General features: G+C 36.6%; 2 protein-coding genes and 1 long non-coding RNA gene across 3 annotated transcripts; all 3 read left to right on the plus strand.

Moving 5' to 3' along the window:
* Nucleotides 1-4,842: 4,842 nt before the first annotated feature.
* LOC142162971 (secreted RxLR effector protein 161-like) lies at nucleotides 4,843-5,451 on the plus strand. The gene has a single exon (XM_075220204.1). The coding sequence runs from the start codon at nucleotides 4,843-4,845 to the stop codon at nucleotides 5,449-5,451; it is 609 nt and encodes a 202-aa protein (XP_075076305.1).
* A 1,573-nt stretch (nucleotides 5,452-7,024) lies between these two features.
* On the plus strand, nucleotides 7,025-15,409 carry LOC107795611 (mitogen-activated protein kinase 9-like). Its single transcript, XM_075219009.1, has 11 exons — nucleotides 7,025-7,619; nucleotides 9,134-9,542; nucleotides 9,653-9,780; nucleotides 9,868-9,927; nucleotides 12,068-12,217; nucleotides 12,434-12,589; nucleotides 12,697-12,834; nucleotides 12,918-12,994; nucleotides 13,890-13,991; nucleotides 14,429-14,669; nucleotides 15,041-15,409. The coding sequence occupies exons 1-11, from the start codon at nucleotides 7,371-7,373 to the stop codon at nucleotides 15,110-15,112; spliced, it is 1,782 nt and encodes a 593-aa protein (XP_075075110.1). The 5' UTR covers nucleotides 7,025-7,370; the 3' UTR covers nucleotides 15,113-15,409.
* Nucleotides 10,353-10,897, plus strand: LOC142162642 (uncharacterized). Its single transcript, XR_012693886.1, has 3 exons — nucleotides 10,353-10,491; nucleotides 10,572-10,680; nucleotides 10,766-10,897. It is a non-coding gene; the product is annotated as an uncharacterized LOC142162642 (long non-coding RNA).
* Nucleotides 15,410-16,104: the final 695 nt, after the last annotated feature.

The following is a 16,104-nucleotide window of genomic DNA, read 5'->3' on the forward strand; positions in this document are numbered from 1 at the left end:
ACTCAAATATATGATTTTCTCTTAATTCCATACCCAAAATCGTGGTCAAAATCCAAGAATACGAATTTTCTAGGTCTTCCCTCAAACCCCAAGTTTCTACCAATTTCCATGTCCAAATCCGTATACAATCATGTATCTAACTAAAAACTAGCATAAATTACTTACCTCGTGTCTGGTGGTGAAAATGGCACCTCAAAGTTGCTCCAATGGAAGAAATGGGGTTGAAATGAACCCAACCCCCGATTTAAAACAACCTCACTGCCTCCAGCATTTCCGCACCTATGGTCTCTTGACTGCTTTTGCGATCTCGCAGGTGCGAACCAAACGCCGCATCTGCGGTCCAGGGCTCCCAGCCTATTCCGCTTCTACGCCCTCTTCTCCGTAGATGCGGTCCCGCATCCGCGGCAAAACGACTGCATCTGCGGTCCCAGCCTAGATGACCATTTTCGCTTTTGCGGCACGAAGGCTGCTTCTGCGGCTCCGCACTTGCGACCCTAGTCTTGCAGGTGCGGTTACACCAACAACCAGCAACTTCAGCCGTTTCTGAAATTCCATTTTCATTCCATTAACAACCTGGAATCCACCCGAGGCCCCCGGGACCCCGTCCAATCATACCAACCAGTCCCATAATATATTATGGACTTGCTCGAGGTCTCAAATCACATCAAACATCACTAAAATCACGAATCGACCTCCAATCCAAGCTTTATGAACTTTAGAATTTCAAACTTCTACTTTCGATGTTTAAACCTATCAAATCACGTCCAATTAACCTTAAATTATGCACGCAAGTCATATTCGACATTACGGACCTACTCCAACTTTCGGAATCGGAATCCAACCCCGATATAAAAAAGTCAACTCTCTGTCAAACTTCTCAAAAACCTTAAAATTTCTATCTTTAGCCAAATGACTCCAAAATGATCTACGGACCTCCGAATTCACTTCTGATCGCGCTCCCAAATCCAGAATCACCATACGGAGCTACTCTCAGACTCTGAATCCCAAACGGACATCGATAACACTGAAATGTACTTCAACCCAAACTTATGAAATTTCTTCCAAAATGCTAACTTCCACAATATGCGCCAAAACGCTCCCCGGGTCTTCCTAAACCCGATCCGGACATATGCCCAAGTCCGAAATCATCATACGAACCGGTTGGAACCTTCGAATCCCAATTCTGAGGTCGTTTACTCAAAAATCTAATCTTAGCTAATTCTTTCAACTTAAAGCTTCCGAAATGAGAATTTTCTTTCCAAATCAACTCCGAACTTCTCGATCAATTCCGACCGTGCGCTCAAGTCATAATACCTGAAATGAAGCTGGTCATGGCCTTGATCTGCTGAATGACTTGCTAGAGCTCAAAATGACCGATCGGGTCGTTACATTACTCCATAATGGAGTAATCTCTTTTCGTTGGGATAGTTGATGAAGCTTGATATATTTTATAATACTATATCAGTTTTTATGTTCTTGGGATGAAACTTTTTATTTACATTTCATATTGTGTTGAAATAATGGTTTTTAATTACTCTATCATCACATCTACATATTTTATCTATAAGTTATTCATATATTAATTTTGTAATTCTCGCGGAGCAAAATTAATATATAATAACTGATGAATAAAATAGTAGTGTGAAAGTAATTTTCAGTAAACTATTATTTCAAGTCAATAATCTTGCTTGCCTCAGTTTTAATTCTCACAGAGGAATTGTTGTAGGCAAGATTATTGATCCTTGGTAAAAATATTCTCACGAAGTTTTTACTTTCTTTTAGCACAATTCAAGCAAGAAAAGTATTTCGGTTTAAACGTCACTAGCCTTAAATTGATTAATTAACATAATTCTCACGGATTGTTATTAATTGATTATTTCTTAGTGAGCAAAATATAATTGTATTAGAAATAAGCAATTATTCTTTATAGAAATAAATGTAGAAATTGAGATTTTGTTATAGTAATATTATCAAGTGAATTCAATGAGTCCCAACTCCTTTTTAAATTATAAATCTTCCAAAAATATTTTGTTTTGTTTAAGTAATTAACAAGTTTTAAACTTAACTCACTTTTCATCAATTTGATTGTCTCAAATAATAGTTAAAATATTACAAATTTATAGCATAGATTATCCAGTCTCCATGGGACGATATCTTAAACTATATTAGAATTTGACAAAGTACTAGCAGGAAATTCCAATACACATTGGCCTCGTCAATTTCTTGTGCATTTTATTCTCAACTCACTTCCTACGAAATATGGTTGGATAAATGGTCAATCAATAAGCTCTTGACCATGTGTGTTCAAGAAGAAGAGAGGTTGAAGCATGAGACACCTGAAAGTGTTAACATGGTGACTCATGGTAAGAGAAATGCAAAAAAAAGGCAAAAGTGTTCCCATGAAGAAGAAAAACACTTTTGACAAAAATGCTTGTTGTTTCTGTAAGAAAAAGGGACACTGGAAGAAGGATTGCCTGAAATACAAGAAAAGGCTTGAGAAGAAAGGTAATTTTACCTTTGTATATTATGAATCTAATTTTACTGAAGTTTCTGATAATACATGGTGGATTGATTCTGGTGCTACAATTTACATTGTCAAAATCATGCAGGGCTTTCTAACTCAGAGGAAGCCGATAGGAAGTGAACAATACGTCTATTCTAGTGATAGGACACGTTCACGTGTGGAAGGCGTGGGGACTTATAGGCTCATTTTGAAAGATGGTTTTCACTTAGATTTAGAAAATACTTTTTATGTTCCAGACTATTCTAGAAATTTAATTTCTCTTTCAAGACTATCTATTAGTGGATATGATTTGAATTTTCGTTAACCTTTTGTGAAACTTTTGAAAGATAATAAAGTTATTGGTTTTGAAAATTGGAATGGAAATTTATATAAACTTGAGCTAGACCCCACATTTGAATGCAATATTTTAACGTTGCATGACAAAGAAATTGGCACTAAACGATGTATTATTAATGAGAACTCATCAAGTCTTTGGCACAAAAGATTGAGACACATCTCTATCGAAAGAGTCAAAAGGTTGGTTAATGATGGAGTTCTAAAAGCTCTTGATTTTTCTGACTTTGGGACTTGTGTGGACTACATAAACGGTAAGCAGATCAATAAATCAACTAAAGGTGCCAAAAAGAGTTTGCGATTGCTTGAGATCATACATACAGACATTTGTAGACCTTTTCCTATCTCTTGCTTGAATGGTAAGAGATATTTTATCTCATTTATTGATGACTATTCAAGATATATGTATCTCTATTTTCTGTTTAACAAATCAGAAGCACTTGACGCTTTAAGATTTTACAAGACAGAAGTAGAAAAACAAACTGGTGCTCATATCAAAGTTGTAAGATCTGATAGGGGTGGAGAATATTATGGTAGGTACACAGATAAGGGTCAATTTGCTTAGTTCCTTGAAAGTGAAGGTATAATTGCTTAATATACCATGCTAGGAACACCACAACAAAATGGTGTGACAGAAAGAAGGAACCAGACATTAATGGACATGGTAAGAAGCATGATCAGCAGATCAAGTTTACCTTTATCCTTATAGAGTGAAGCCTTAAAAACCATTGTGTATATTTTAAATTGGGTTCCATCCGAGGTTGTTTCCAAGACACTTTTTGAGTTATGGAAAGGATGGAAACCTAGTTTAAATCATTTAAACATTTGGGGATGTCCAACTAAAGTGAGGGTTTATAACCCACAACTAAAAAAGTTGGATGAAAGAACAATAAGCAATTATTTTATAGGCTATGCAGTTAACTCTAAGGGGTTTAGGTTTTATTGTCCTTCTCATTCTCCTAAAATTATTGAGGCCAGAAATGATAAATTTCTTGAGGAGCATGAAGAGAGTGGGAGGTTTGACTCAAATTGTGGAATTGGAAGAAATAAGGAAACCACCTGTGGGACCTTTATTTATTAGGAACATGAATATTGCTCAGAAAAATTCTCATGAATTATCTGAATAACAACAAGTTCAAGATCCACCACCACTTGAGGAGCCACATGAAGATCAATCCGCTTTACTTGAACCCACCGAAAAAGTGCCTGAACCAGTGGGAGTGAGAAAATCCTCAAGAGCTCGAAAACCAGCAATTTCTAGTGACTATGTTGTATATCTCCAAGAGTCTGATTATGATATTGGACTAAAATATGATCCATGCTCATTTTTAGAAGCCATTAGTAGCGAAAACTCCATACTTTGGTATGATTCCATGAAAGAAGAGTTAGAATTTATGACTAAAAATAAAGTCTGGGATCTCGTCGAATTACCAAAGGGGTCTTCTACCATAGGTTCCAAGTGAGTCTTTAAAACTAAAAGAGACTTATTTGGTAATATTGAACGATATAAAGCCAGACTTGTAACCAAGGGTTTTACTCAAAGGACAAGCAATGATTACCATTAAACCTTCTCTCCAGTATCAAAGAACGATTCATTGAGAATAATCATAGCATTAGTAGCTCATTTTGATTTAGAGTTACATCAAATGAATGTGAAAACAACTTTCCTGAATGGAGATCATGAAGAGGAGGTATACATGTATCGACCTGAAGGATTTTGTGATAAGGACAAAAGCCACCTTGTTTGCAAGTTGAATAAATCTATTTATGGGATGAAGCAGGCTTCCCGCCAATGGTATATTAAACTTCATAATGATATTTCTTCATTTGGATTTACGGAGAACATCATTAATCAATGTATATACCTTAAGATAAGTAGGAGCAAATATATTTTTCTAGTCCTATATGTGGATGACATTTTACTTGCAAGTAATGATTTGAGATTGTTGCACGAGACTAAATAGTTCCTTATCTAGAATTTTAAGATGAAGGATATGGGTGAAGCCTCTTATGTTATTGGCATAGAGATTCGCAGAGACAGATCCCAAAAATTACTTGGACTGTATCTAAAGGCCTACATTAAAAGAATTTTAGAAAGATTCGGGATGAAGAACTGTTCACCTATAGTAGCACCCATAATTAAAGGTGACAAATTTTCATTGAATCAATGTCCACAAAATGCATTGGAAAAGGAGCAAATGAAAGACATTCCGTATGCTTCGCTTGTTGGGAGCCTTATGTATGTACAGGTCTATACTAGACCTGATATTGCTTTTACGGTACGAATGCTTGACAGATATCAAAGTAACCCTGGTCTTGACCATTGGAAAGTGGGTAAAAGAGTTTTGAGATATTTGCATGGAACCACGGATTTTAAGCTCACATACAAATACTCTGACTCATTGGAGGTGATTGGATATTCAGTTTCTGATTTGGGTGGATGCAAAGACACTGTCAAATCCACTTCAGGATATATTTTACTTCTTGCTGGAGGTGTTGTGCCTTGGAGAAGTGTCAAGCAGACTATTCTTGCAATATCCACAATGGAAGCTGAATTTATAGCATGCTATGAAGCTACATCACATGCATTATGATTGAAAAACTTTATTTCCGGCCTTAGGATTGTCGATTCCATTTCAAGGCCATTGAGAATCTTCTATGATAATTCAGCTGCAGTGTTCTTTTCTAAGAATAATAAAAGTGGCAGCCGAAGTAAGCACATCTACATAAAGTACTTGATGGTTAGAGACTATGTGAAGAAGCAAGATGTGATTCTTGAGCATGTTAATACTACTTTGAGGATTGTTGATCCTATGACTAAAGGTCTACCGGCTAGTATTTTCAAGGATCATGTAACCCATATGGGTCTTAGTAGCTCAATTTAGCCTTACTTTGTTCTCTAACAGTTTGTCTAGACATTATGTTTATTTTGATATACATGATAGTGCACACTTTTGATATTTCATGTATTATTTGTGATTATTGGATCAATAAAGTTGGACTCTAAATGACTTATATTAAGTTCATTCATAAAGTTGTTAGACACTTTTTTAGAATGTATTGTGCATCGTAATACATGGAAGGAAGTGTTTGTTTAAAAGCATGACTGCCATGATCCATGTAATAATATATTCTAGTTAAAGTGATTGTTGCATAACTTTTAGTTGAGGGATAAAGTCTATGACCATATTATATGTTTATCTCTCATAAAGGATTATGTGATTTTAATATGTGGGCCAAGTGGGAGAATGTTAAAAATTTACAGTCTCTTCTAGAGACTTCTAGTGTGGCCGACATATAAGGTAATAAATTATTTACCTTGTCTTCCAAAGGAAATAATATATCAGATAACATTGTGTAGTTATGCATATATGGTAGTTTCTTTGATGGAAAGAAACAATTTTTATTAGGAGTCTCTAGGGCAATTATAATGTATGGAGATGTCCCTAAGGCTAAAGTTATTGCCTAAAAGTCTCTAGCCTACCTATAAATATGCTTGTGACTCCATCAGTCTGACATACTTCGATAGGCACATGCTAGAAGACTCTCTAGGCTTTTTTGCTAAAGCTTTCAAAGGCGATTCCCTACAACGCTTGAATAACAATGACTCAAGGTACGTTCCTATTAATATTCTGTTGCGTAGGCTCTATGTGTGTTTAAATTTCAATAGAAATACGATTGACAACTTCAAGAGAACAACATAAACATAAAGGAATAAATAGTATTCCATCCGTCATAGTATTCGAATTTCGGAAGTTAAATAAATTATTCTCTGACGGTAATCTTTTAATTTGTTTTTAGATATTTTGACGGGGTTTGTTGTTGTAGTTGTTGTTGTTGTTTTGTTATGTCGAATTTTTGAATTATTGTAATTTAATACATTTTAAGTATTTTTCAAATATATAAATATTATTTTGAAAAACTTAAAATTTTATATTAAATGTGTGATCAAAACTAATCAGTGTGAACCTCGAAAATAAGAAGTATCACGTAAATACCAAAAGTTGATATCAACAATTGGCGAATTCAAAGAGGGCATCATAAAAGAATAAACATCATTTACCAAACGTTAGGAACAATTGGCAAATTCAAGAGGAATAACATGAAGTCGTGGAGTATTATTTAGTAGGAAAAAAATAATATAAATATCCAAACTGTCAGTTTGAAGGTGTGTATATATATATATATATATGTGGGAGTTCATATATTTACGTTTGAAGAACTAAAATAAGAGGACCCATCTCTCTTCCCACGCTTTACTCTTTTCCTCTTTCCACCATCTCTGCACAACACCAATAAACTCGGAAGAAACCGCTGGACTAGTGGAAGAGAGAGGAGAGAGACATAGAGAGTGTGCGTGTGTGTGTGTGTGAGAGAGAGAGAGAGAGAGAGAGAGAGAGAGAGAGACAGAGGAAGCGTGGAATGCTGAAATCTTGTGGTAGGAAATCAAGAATCAACACGACAGTTTAGGGAAAACAAAAAAAAGAAACAAAGGGAAGGGGGGTAGTAGTATATGGGGGGTGGTAATACATTCGTGGATGGAGTTCGTCGCTGGTTTCAACGTCGTAAAACTACTACAACTACTACTATTATTCATAGCAATGCAGATTCGATCTTGAATACTAATAATTTTGAGAAAAAACCCATTCATTTTTCAGAAGAAGAACTTACCATTATTGAAGACTTTGACATTTCGGGTCTTAAACTTATCAAAGTCCCCAAACGGGTCGATTTCCCTTTTACCATGGATCCTCACAAAAAGGTCTGGTTTTTAACTATTCAGGAGCATGCTTTTTGCTGTTTATTGACTTTTGTTCTTTTTACTTTTTGATGGTGCATGCGGTTGGATTAAGTTTGACTATTATTTTACAGCTCAATTTGATGTAAATGATCTTGTTGGTGTCTGTTTTTAATGTATGTATAAAGAAATTTGCGTCCAACTTGAGAATTATTTTAAATTATAGTCTTTGCTACCTCCAATGACCAGTGTTTTATAGAATATTGGAATCTATTAGAATTCAGTTGATATCTGGAGAAAATATTGCTAAAGATGATAAAGGAAAGTAAAGTTCGCACCTTTAATCTTTTAGATCGTTCTATCTATTTGTTTTGAGGTCATTGAAATGAAATAGATATTGTAGGGTGAATTAGAGTTACCAAAAACAAAAACAAAAAACTGAACTTTCTTTCCTACCTAAATTGTATTCTCGTCCATTTTTTGTTTGTTTTTGTGTGTGTGTGTGAAATTGTAGTCTTTGCTACCTCTCTGATTGCTTAATCTTGGGAAAAGTAAAGTTCTAATTGCTGCGAGTGACCAGTATTTTATAGAATCTTGGAATCTATTAGTAGGCTTTGTTGAAAACCTATCAGATATGTCTTGCTCGTGGAAGGATCATGTTCCGAGCATCTGTTTCCTGATGTTTTTATTTTCTTCTAGTATTGTACGCCTATTTGAGAGATGAGCAGGCAGGATATGGCGCAATTTGAGCTAACCGGGGACATGACCCTTGATAGGAGGATGTGGAGGTTGAGGATTAGGGCAGAAAGTTAGTAGGCAGTCGAGTGTTTCCTTTTGTCTTCTGTTTATGTAGTATTAGCAGAGGCAAAGCCACACTTAAGTTATGGTGGTCAATTGACCACCCTTTGTCGGAAAATTACACTACGTATATAAGTAAAATATTCGGTTTTACAGGTACGTAACATATATTGAACACTCTTTGTTGGAATTTTTTTTTACTTATTTCAAGTTTGAACATCCTTCAGAAAACTGGCTTCGCCACTGAGTATTAATGTTAGTATAGTATTATTTTAAACTTAGATGGCTCTTACTACATATCTTGTATTGTATTGTATTACTTGTTATCAGTGCTTCTTTCATCTTGCATCTTGTTGTCTTAGTCTCAGTTTTCTAAATATCTTGTACTGTCATTACTATTGTCAGTGCTTCTTTCATCTTTTTAGTTGAGGGTCTATCGAAAACAGCCTCTCTGCCTCGTCCAGGGTAGGGGTAAGGCTGCTATATCTCACCCTCCCCAGACCCCACTTGTGGGATACACTTGGTCGTCGTTGTTGTTGTATTGTATGCTTATTTTCCAGCACATAAAAGTAGCCTTAGACAAATATATTTTGCAGAATTACTGTTCTGTGGCATATTCGTTCCTTGTAATTTTTTTTAATCTCTATGTCAGTTACATGGGTAAGGGGAGGGGAAGATGCAACTGTTTCATACTGCATATATCAATCGCATTTGTTTTGACTGGAACATTGTTTATTCAGAATACACAGGAGGCGGAGTTCTTCACAGAATATGGAGAGGCAAGCAGATACCAAATTCAGGAAGTTATCGGCAAGGGTAGCTATGGAGTTGTGGCGTCTGCTGTTGATACCAAAACTGGAGAAAGAGTTGCAATCAAGAAGATTCATGACGTGTTTGAGCATGTCTCTGATGCCACAAGAATTTTAAGAGAAATCAAGCTTCTTCGGCTACTACGGCATCCTGATATTGTAGAAATAAAGCACATCATGTTACCCCCATCTCGGCGAGAGTTTAAAGATATTTACGTTGTTTTTGAATTGATGGAGTCTGATCTTCACCAGGTAATTAAGGCCAATGATGATCTTACACCTGAGCATTATCAGTTTTTTCTGTACCAGCTTCTGCGCGGATTAAAATATATTCATACAGGTCTGTTCTTTATACAAGTTAAAACCTTCTCTTTGACGCATCTCTATATGATGGAGAAGCTAACTTTTCCTCGGGATAAATGACATGTCCTTTTTGGCCCCCCTTAACAGCAAACGTTTTCCATCGAGATTTAAAGCCGAAGAATATCCTTGCTAACGCTGACTGTAAATTGAAGATTTGTGACTTTGGCCTTGCTCGTGTATCATTTAATGACACGCCATCAGCTATTTTCTGGACTGTATGTTTGAGTTCTAGAAGGCTCCTCTTTTCTCGTTATTTTAGTACTCAGATTTGAGAGATTTCTGATATATTTCATGTATTTAAGGACTACGTTGCAACTCGATGGTATCGTGCTCCTGAGCTATGTGGCTCCTTTTTCTCCAAGGTAAGTTAGCTTATCAGCTATATCCAAAGTGTTAATTGTTCATTCCAATTGCAATTACTGCAATGACACTTATATTTAGTACAGTTTGTGACACTCGGTATAATGCATTGTGGTCAAGTTTCTGTTTCTAATCTTTTTACACTTTTTGTTTCCTCTCTTTTGCTTTTCTTTCATAGTATTTGGTTGTATGTCGCTCTGTTTCTGTCTTGGGAGAAGACTGGAAAAATTGTAGATTGAACTATATTTGCACTTAAATATTTTTGTGGCTGATACCGAATCAACTCATATGATACCATATTCTGTTTGCCCCACAAGTGCCTGGAGGGTTATTGACTTATTGCAGCTTCAACGATGCCTTCAGAATTAACTTGCAAACTAGTCTTGTTTGATTGCAAAGTTCAAGATCAGGTGATGGGTCACACTTCAAACGAAGGGAAGATTAGAGGTTGGTGGAGAGAGAGGAAGCATGTTGAGGTTTCTGTAGCATACGTAAAAGTCAGGTCAAGTTTGATGAAGACGCATAAATCACATTATTGTGGCGTTGATAATGCCACTTTTTCTCTGGTCTGTACTTCATTTGGTTGGGAGAATGTTTTAATTGAGGATTCAAGCTTTTTATCATATTACCAGTGTTATCTGTATAGCATCATAGGTTCATTACAAGTGGAAGGCAATTGGATTAATGAGGAGCTTATTGTTGGAAAAAGTAATCTGAGAGCCTGCTGGAAGACAGTTTTCGAGTTCAAGAGCTTAGTAATATATTTATTCTTTAAATTGGATTGAAGGTGAGAGGTCCCCGTTTACAGTAGCCCAGTATTTTGACTTATTCAACTTGCAGTTACAAGAAAGTGGAAGATTCCTTTTTCATCTTAAGGAAAAGGATTGTCATGAACATCAATCTCTCAAACGTAGTTCAATGCGAGTAATACTCTGGCGTGAACAAGCTGTGCAGCTTTCTCTTTGGTGGTCCTGCAACAGTGAATGCACATTTTTGGCCTGTTGGTGGGTGCAAGTATGTCAGGTCTCGACATCAGAATACAAAGACGCAGGTCATTTTTCCTGTGGGGGAAGAGTAACAATCTCTTGGAATGGAACCTGCTTGCGAAAAAGACAGTTAGGGCAGTTTGTCTATGAGAGTTTCTGAGTTTCTAGCCCAAGAAGTATTTCCTGCCCTTATGTCTGGGAGTATCTGGCCTAAGATAATGTGCTGAGTATGCAGATGCATTTGTGGTGATCGTGGTATGTCCACATCAAGGAGTGTATTTCAACTATAAAGTTGATGTTGAAGAAGGATTTCAGTGTTAATCTCCACGTCAATGTGGTGCCACCGTCAGATATTCCAAGCCTTAAACAAGGTTAGAAAAGCGTGAAAGAAAAAATCTCTATTTTTGACTTCAACTTATCGATCCAGTCCAAAAGTGACGGACTAGGCCCCTTGTAATCTCGTGCGGAGGGTGCACGAGGTCCTTAATCTTACATCGTGCAGTTTTTACGGGTTCTGCTTTTTGAGTAACTATAGTTTGAGTTCCTAGGTTGTCTGATCAATTTTACAGTTCACTAAACTTTTAGTTGGCTGGTATGGGCCTTGAGCCTGAATGTGCCAGGCTAGGTTGATCTTCTGAGAATTTCTTGTTGAAGACTGGCTTGAGTCTGATTGAGGTATCTCTTGGACTCATTTCGGTAAAGAGCTTGGTATGAGCTAGGAGCTGCTCTTTTGCATCATACACTGAGACAATGATTTGAGTTTTGTTATTGTTTTCACTACTTCAGAAACAACGAGGGTTTGTTCTTTCTGTACTGTGATGTCAAAACTGTAAACAGTGATGACGTGATTTCAGTCTGAAGCAACTACATCATATAATATTTGTTGGGAGTTTATTTCTGTTTTTGACATATATGTATATAGACTGACTTACTTGTGCCATGACATGTACTATCTCTATGCCAGTAGAAAATATAGAGAACTTCTGGTACTTTTCATTTTTATTTTGTATAATGTTGTCTTCAGATGAATTTAAATGGAGAAACATGGTAAGTGAGGATTCATATAGCCGACCCCAACTTGTTTGGGACTAAGCCGTAGCAGTAGTAGTAGTTGTTGTTGTGACATGTACCATCTCTAAGAGTTCTCCATTTGCAGTACACTCCTGCTATTGATATTTGGAGCATCGGATGCATATTTGCAGAAATGCTCACTGGAAAACCATTATTTCCTGGAAAGAATGTGGTGCATCAATTAGACCTTATGACTGATTTGCTAGGAACACCTCCTCCTGAAACTGTTGCAAAGGTTGGTTACTTCTCTTCCTTTCTCAGGTTTCTTTGTTATGTTCTGTCTGATCAGCATCATTGGGATGATAAGACGTCTTATTACTTGTAGTAAGAACATCAGAGAACAAGGGTTAAGGCGAAAAAATTAGTTGCTGAGAGGTCTCAGTATATCGTTTTTTTTACATTCCACTGTAGTTTTTCCTGTTTTACATAAGAAATTCTACTGAACTGGCAGATTAGAAATGAGAAGGCCAGAAGATACCTCAGTAACATGCGGAAAAAACCACCTGTTCCATATTCACAAAAATTTCCACACGTGGATCCTTTCGCTTTGCGCCTGCTTGAACGCCTGCTTGCATTTGACCCTAAAGACCGACCATCTGCGGAAGAGGTAATTGTGAAACGGAGAACTTTTTATATTGTTTTATCAATCAAAGAAAATCTTGACTCTGATAATGTGGCAAGAGTGTCTCACACATTCATGACCTTGTTTTCTAGGCACTGGGTGATCCTTATTTCCGTGGTTTGTCAAATGTGGACCGTGAACCATCCACTCACCCAATATCAAAGCTTGAGTTTGAATTTGAGAGGAGAAAGTTGGCAAAAGAAGATGTTAGAGAGCTTATTTATCGGGAGGTGCAGTTTCCTCCATTATAATGGCTCCCATTTGTGTGAAATGGATCAACTTATTAATATTTAAACTTGCTCTGTGCAAACAGATTTTAGAATATCATCCTCAGATGCTTCAGGAGTATCTTCGTGGCGGAGATCAGACTAGTGGATTTATGTACCCAAGGTTAGGAGCCACCTAAAGCTTGCTCCACAAAGTTTTTTCTAGCACGTTCTTCTGCCTCATTTGCTTGAAAAGCTTGTCTTTTAATTTCCAGTCAAAAACTATAACCTAGGTTTGGAGGGCAGTCACAGCTCTTTGCCAAAGTGGAAGAAACCTCAAAATAGTACATAAAAGTGTTTTCTTACCTTCATGTACCCCTGCTGCTGTGTGAATGTGTGTCCATTGGTTTCAAGTGTTAAATTTGATGTTGATTTGGCCTTTATCTTCCTCTACACCGTTATTGTTTATCCTGATTTTCAAGAAAGGATCACCTTTTATCTAACATTAAAGTTCTCTTTCTCCCATAGGAAACCATGTTGGTGATAAATTATGAATATTTCATGGCAGAACTGATCCTTTTTTTTAGTTTGGCTCTATTTGAGGTTGTCCTCCTCCTTCCCCAGATACACATACGCCTATGAATCTTCTGGTGATCAACAAAATTCAAGTTTTGAGAACTGAGATGGAGAAAAGATGTTTTGAACCAAATTGATCTAATTATATAACCCTCTCTATTTTTGACGGTTCTTCTGGCAATAGTGTTGCGTAGGAACAAAAGCCCTGCAAAATTTCTGTAATGATAAGGTGACTAACAGCTCTTAACAGCAGGAAACAAAATCATGTTCATATTAGTGCATCTCTTTTTGAATTGACTCCTTTGTTCTTGAGCGCTGATGTCTCAGTCTTGGATCTAATGGGGTTACGCCAAGCCGCCAACTAATTCACAATATATATGTGTGTGTCTGTGTGTATGTATATTTATGTATCTGCTTCTACTTTGTGAACATGTTATACTAAATGTTTCGTACTGCTATTTGAGAATACTTATTTTGATGGTCTTTCTTTAATGTCAATTTAGTGGTGTTGATCGGTTCAAGCGACAGTTTGCACATCTTGAGGAGCATTATGGTAAAGGTGAACGAAGCACTCCACTGCAGAGGCAGCATGCGTCCTTGCCTAGGTTCGTAGTCAATAGTTTTGTTCTTTTGCTCTGAGGAAAGGTCTCTTCAGGAGTCTGCAGAATTAGAAGTCATTTGTCTGGAGAAAATATTGGCATTTTCACACTGTTCCAGATTAAAAGCTCCTTATTCTGGCTCAAGTCTTGTGTAACTCAGTTACTAAAGTTTTGGATTTGAAAGACACGGTGAAAGTTAAATATATTTAAATTTTAAAATTATTTTCTCCGAAACATTTCGGAGTTGGTTAAGATTGAAGTTCTAAACAGGCAGTGTTGTAGTAGGTTGGCGTGATTTTCTTTGTAAGCTGTGCATGTTTCCTGAACAAAGTTAACTTTGAATATTTAGCAAGTGGTTTAGCAAATGTGATTTTGTGGTTTACCATTTATATCTTTAGTCAAGGTATTAACTTGGTCTCTTTTTCGAATACTCTCAATCTTAGAGAACGGGTTCCTGCACCAAAAGATGAAACCTCTTCCCAAAACGATGATTTTGAAAAGCGAACTTCAGCATCTGTTGCTTCAACTCTCCAGAGCCCACCAGGGCAATCTGAGGGATCAGAGAACTCAGATGCTAATATGCAAAATGGACCAAACAAGGCAAACTATAGTGCTCGTAGTTTGCTGAAGAGTGCTAGTATTAGTGCTTCAAAGTGTATAGAAGTTAAAAGAAGAAATACAGAGGTAACTTTTATCCTTTTTCTTTTGCTTACTTTTTGGTGACTGCTTTATTTGTTGAATATAATGACATTCACCATGAAGAACTTGTTTTCATGGTATAAAAGGAATAAAGGGCAGCCCGGTGCAATAAGCTCCCGCTATGTGTGGGGTCCGGGAAAGGGCCGGATCACAAGGGTCTATTGTACACAACCTTACCCTGCATTTTTGCAAGAGGTTGTTTCCACGGCTCGAACCATAGAAGCAATGCCCATTCCAATAATGGCGACTCAAAGCAAATATCTTCGTTTAAAACCAATTTAGTACAAATTGCTCCTGCATTTTTTTGTTACTATAGTGATCTAATTGATTGGCATTATTCATATTTTTTCTGATAGGAAGAGCCAATTGAAGAGCAAAGCGAGGATGTTGATGGTTTAGCTCAAAAAGTTGCTGCTCTCCATGCCTAATTTATTACCAGCGTACGCGGTAGATTTGACATTTTGATTACTCTACTATGTATCACCTTGTCCTATAAATCAAAAAGTTTGCTCCTGCATTTCAGGCAGATGCTAACGGTAGGTTTTCAGTTGCTATTTTTATACTATGAATTTTTATTTCGTATACCAGGAAGAGAAAATGTTCTCCAGCTATTTGTGTATTGGAGATTACACCTTCATATTATTTAGTAAACTGTAGTTACTTGTGACAAGTTGAAGTTTGTAATGACTTGACATGAAAAATACTAGGGACAGTTCTAGTCTTGAGGGATGGCTTTCTTTTTTATGATCTATCGTGCATTTCGTTACAAAATACAGATAAATCGTGTCTTCCTTTTGGCCTACTTATAGCCTGTTTCGCCAACAACAATAACAACATACCCAGTATTATCCCATACCGTGGGGTTTGGGGAGGATACTGTGTACGCAGACCTTACCCCTACCTTGTGAGGATAGAGAGGTTGTTTCCAATAGACCCTCGGCTCAAGATAGTATAAGTACCACATTAATAAAAATATAGGCAAGAAGAGACAGTATCAAAAAGCCATATAAAAGCAGAATAACACAACAAAACAGTAAAGTGATCAGCAATGAAAGAAAACAATGGTTAGTCATAAAAACCTACTACCAACAGAAAATGAGACTGCGTGCCAATACTAAAGTTATGAACACTCTACACTACCTACTCTACTACTCTAATTTGCCAAGCTTCAAAAATCAGCTTATTTTGAAAAATATTTTTTCTCGAAAATACTTTTGGCGAGAAGCCATTTATGTTTAGCTAATTAATTTGAAAACATTTCTGAGCAGCAATTAGTGTTTGGCCAGGCTTATAAAAAGTGTTTTTAAGTGTATTTTTCTCAAAAGTGCTTTTTGAAAGAAGTTATTTTTTTCTGCTTCGTCAAAATTATTTCTGTTTTTACTCGAAAGTACTTTCTTTTCTTCTAAAAGACTTGACCAAA

The sequence above is a fragment of the Nicotiana tabacum genome, chromosome 8, assembly GCF_000715075.1.
Source record: "Nicotiana tabacum cultivar K326 chromosome 8, ASM71507v2, whole genome shotgun sequence".
NCBI classification, from domain to species: Eukaryota; Viridiplantae; Streptophyta; class Magnoliopsida; order Solanales; family Solanaceae; genus Nicotiana; species Nicotiana tabacum.

Excerpts from the sequence above, each read along its gene's own strand:
- LOC142162971 (XM_075220204.1), top strand. The coding sequence starts at position 4,843 with ATGAAGGATATGGGTGAAGCCTCTTATGTTATTGGCATAGAGATTCGC.
- LOC107795611 (XM_075219009.1), top strand. The coding sequence starts at position 7,371 with ATGGGGGGTGGTAATACATTCGTGGATGGAGTTCGTCGCTGGTTTCAA. Across the intron at positions 7,620-9,133 it reads CCATGGATCCTCACAAAAAG|AATACACAGGAGGCGGAGTT; the intron begins GTCTGGTTTTTA and ends TTGTTTATTCAG. Across the intron at positions 12,590-12,696 it reads ACCGACCATCTGCGGAAGAG|GCACTGGGTGATCCTTATTT; the intron begins GTAATTGTGAAA and ends CTTGTTTTCTAG.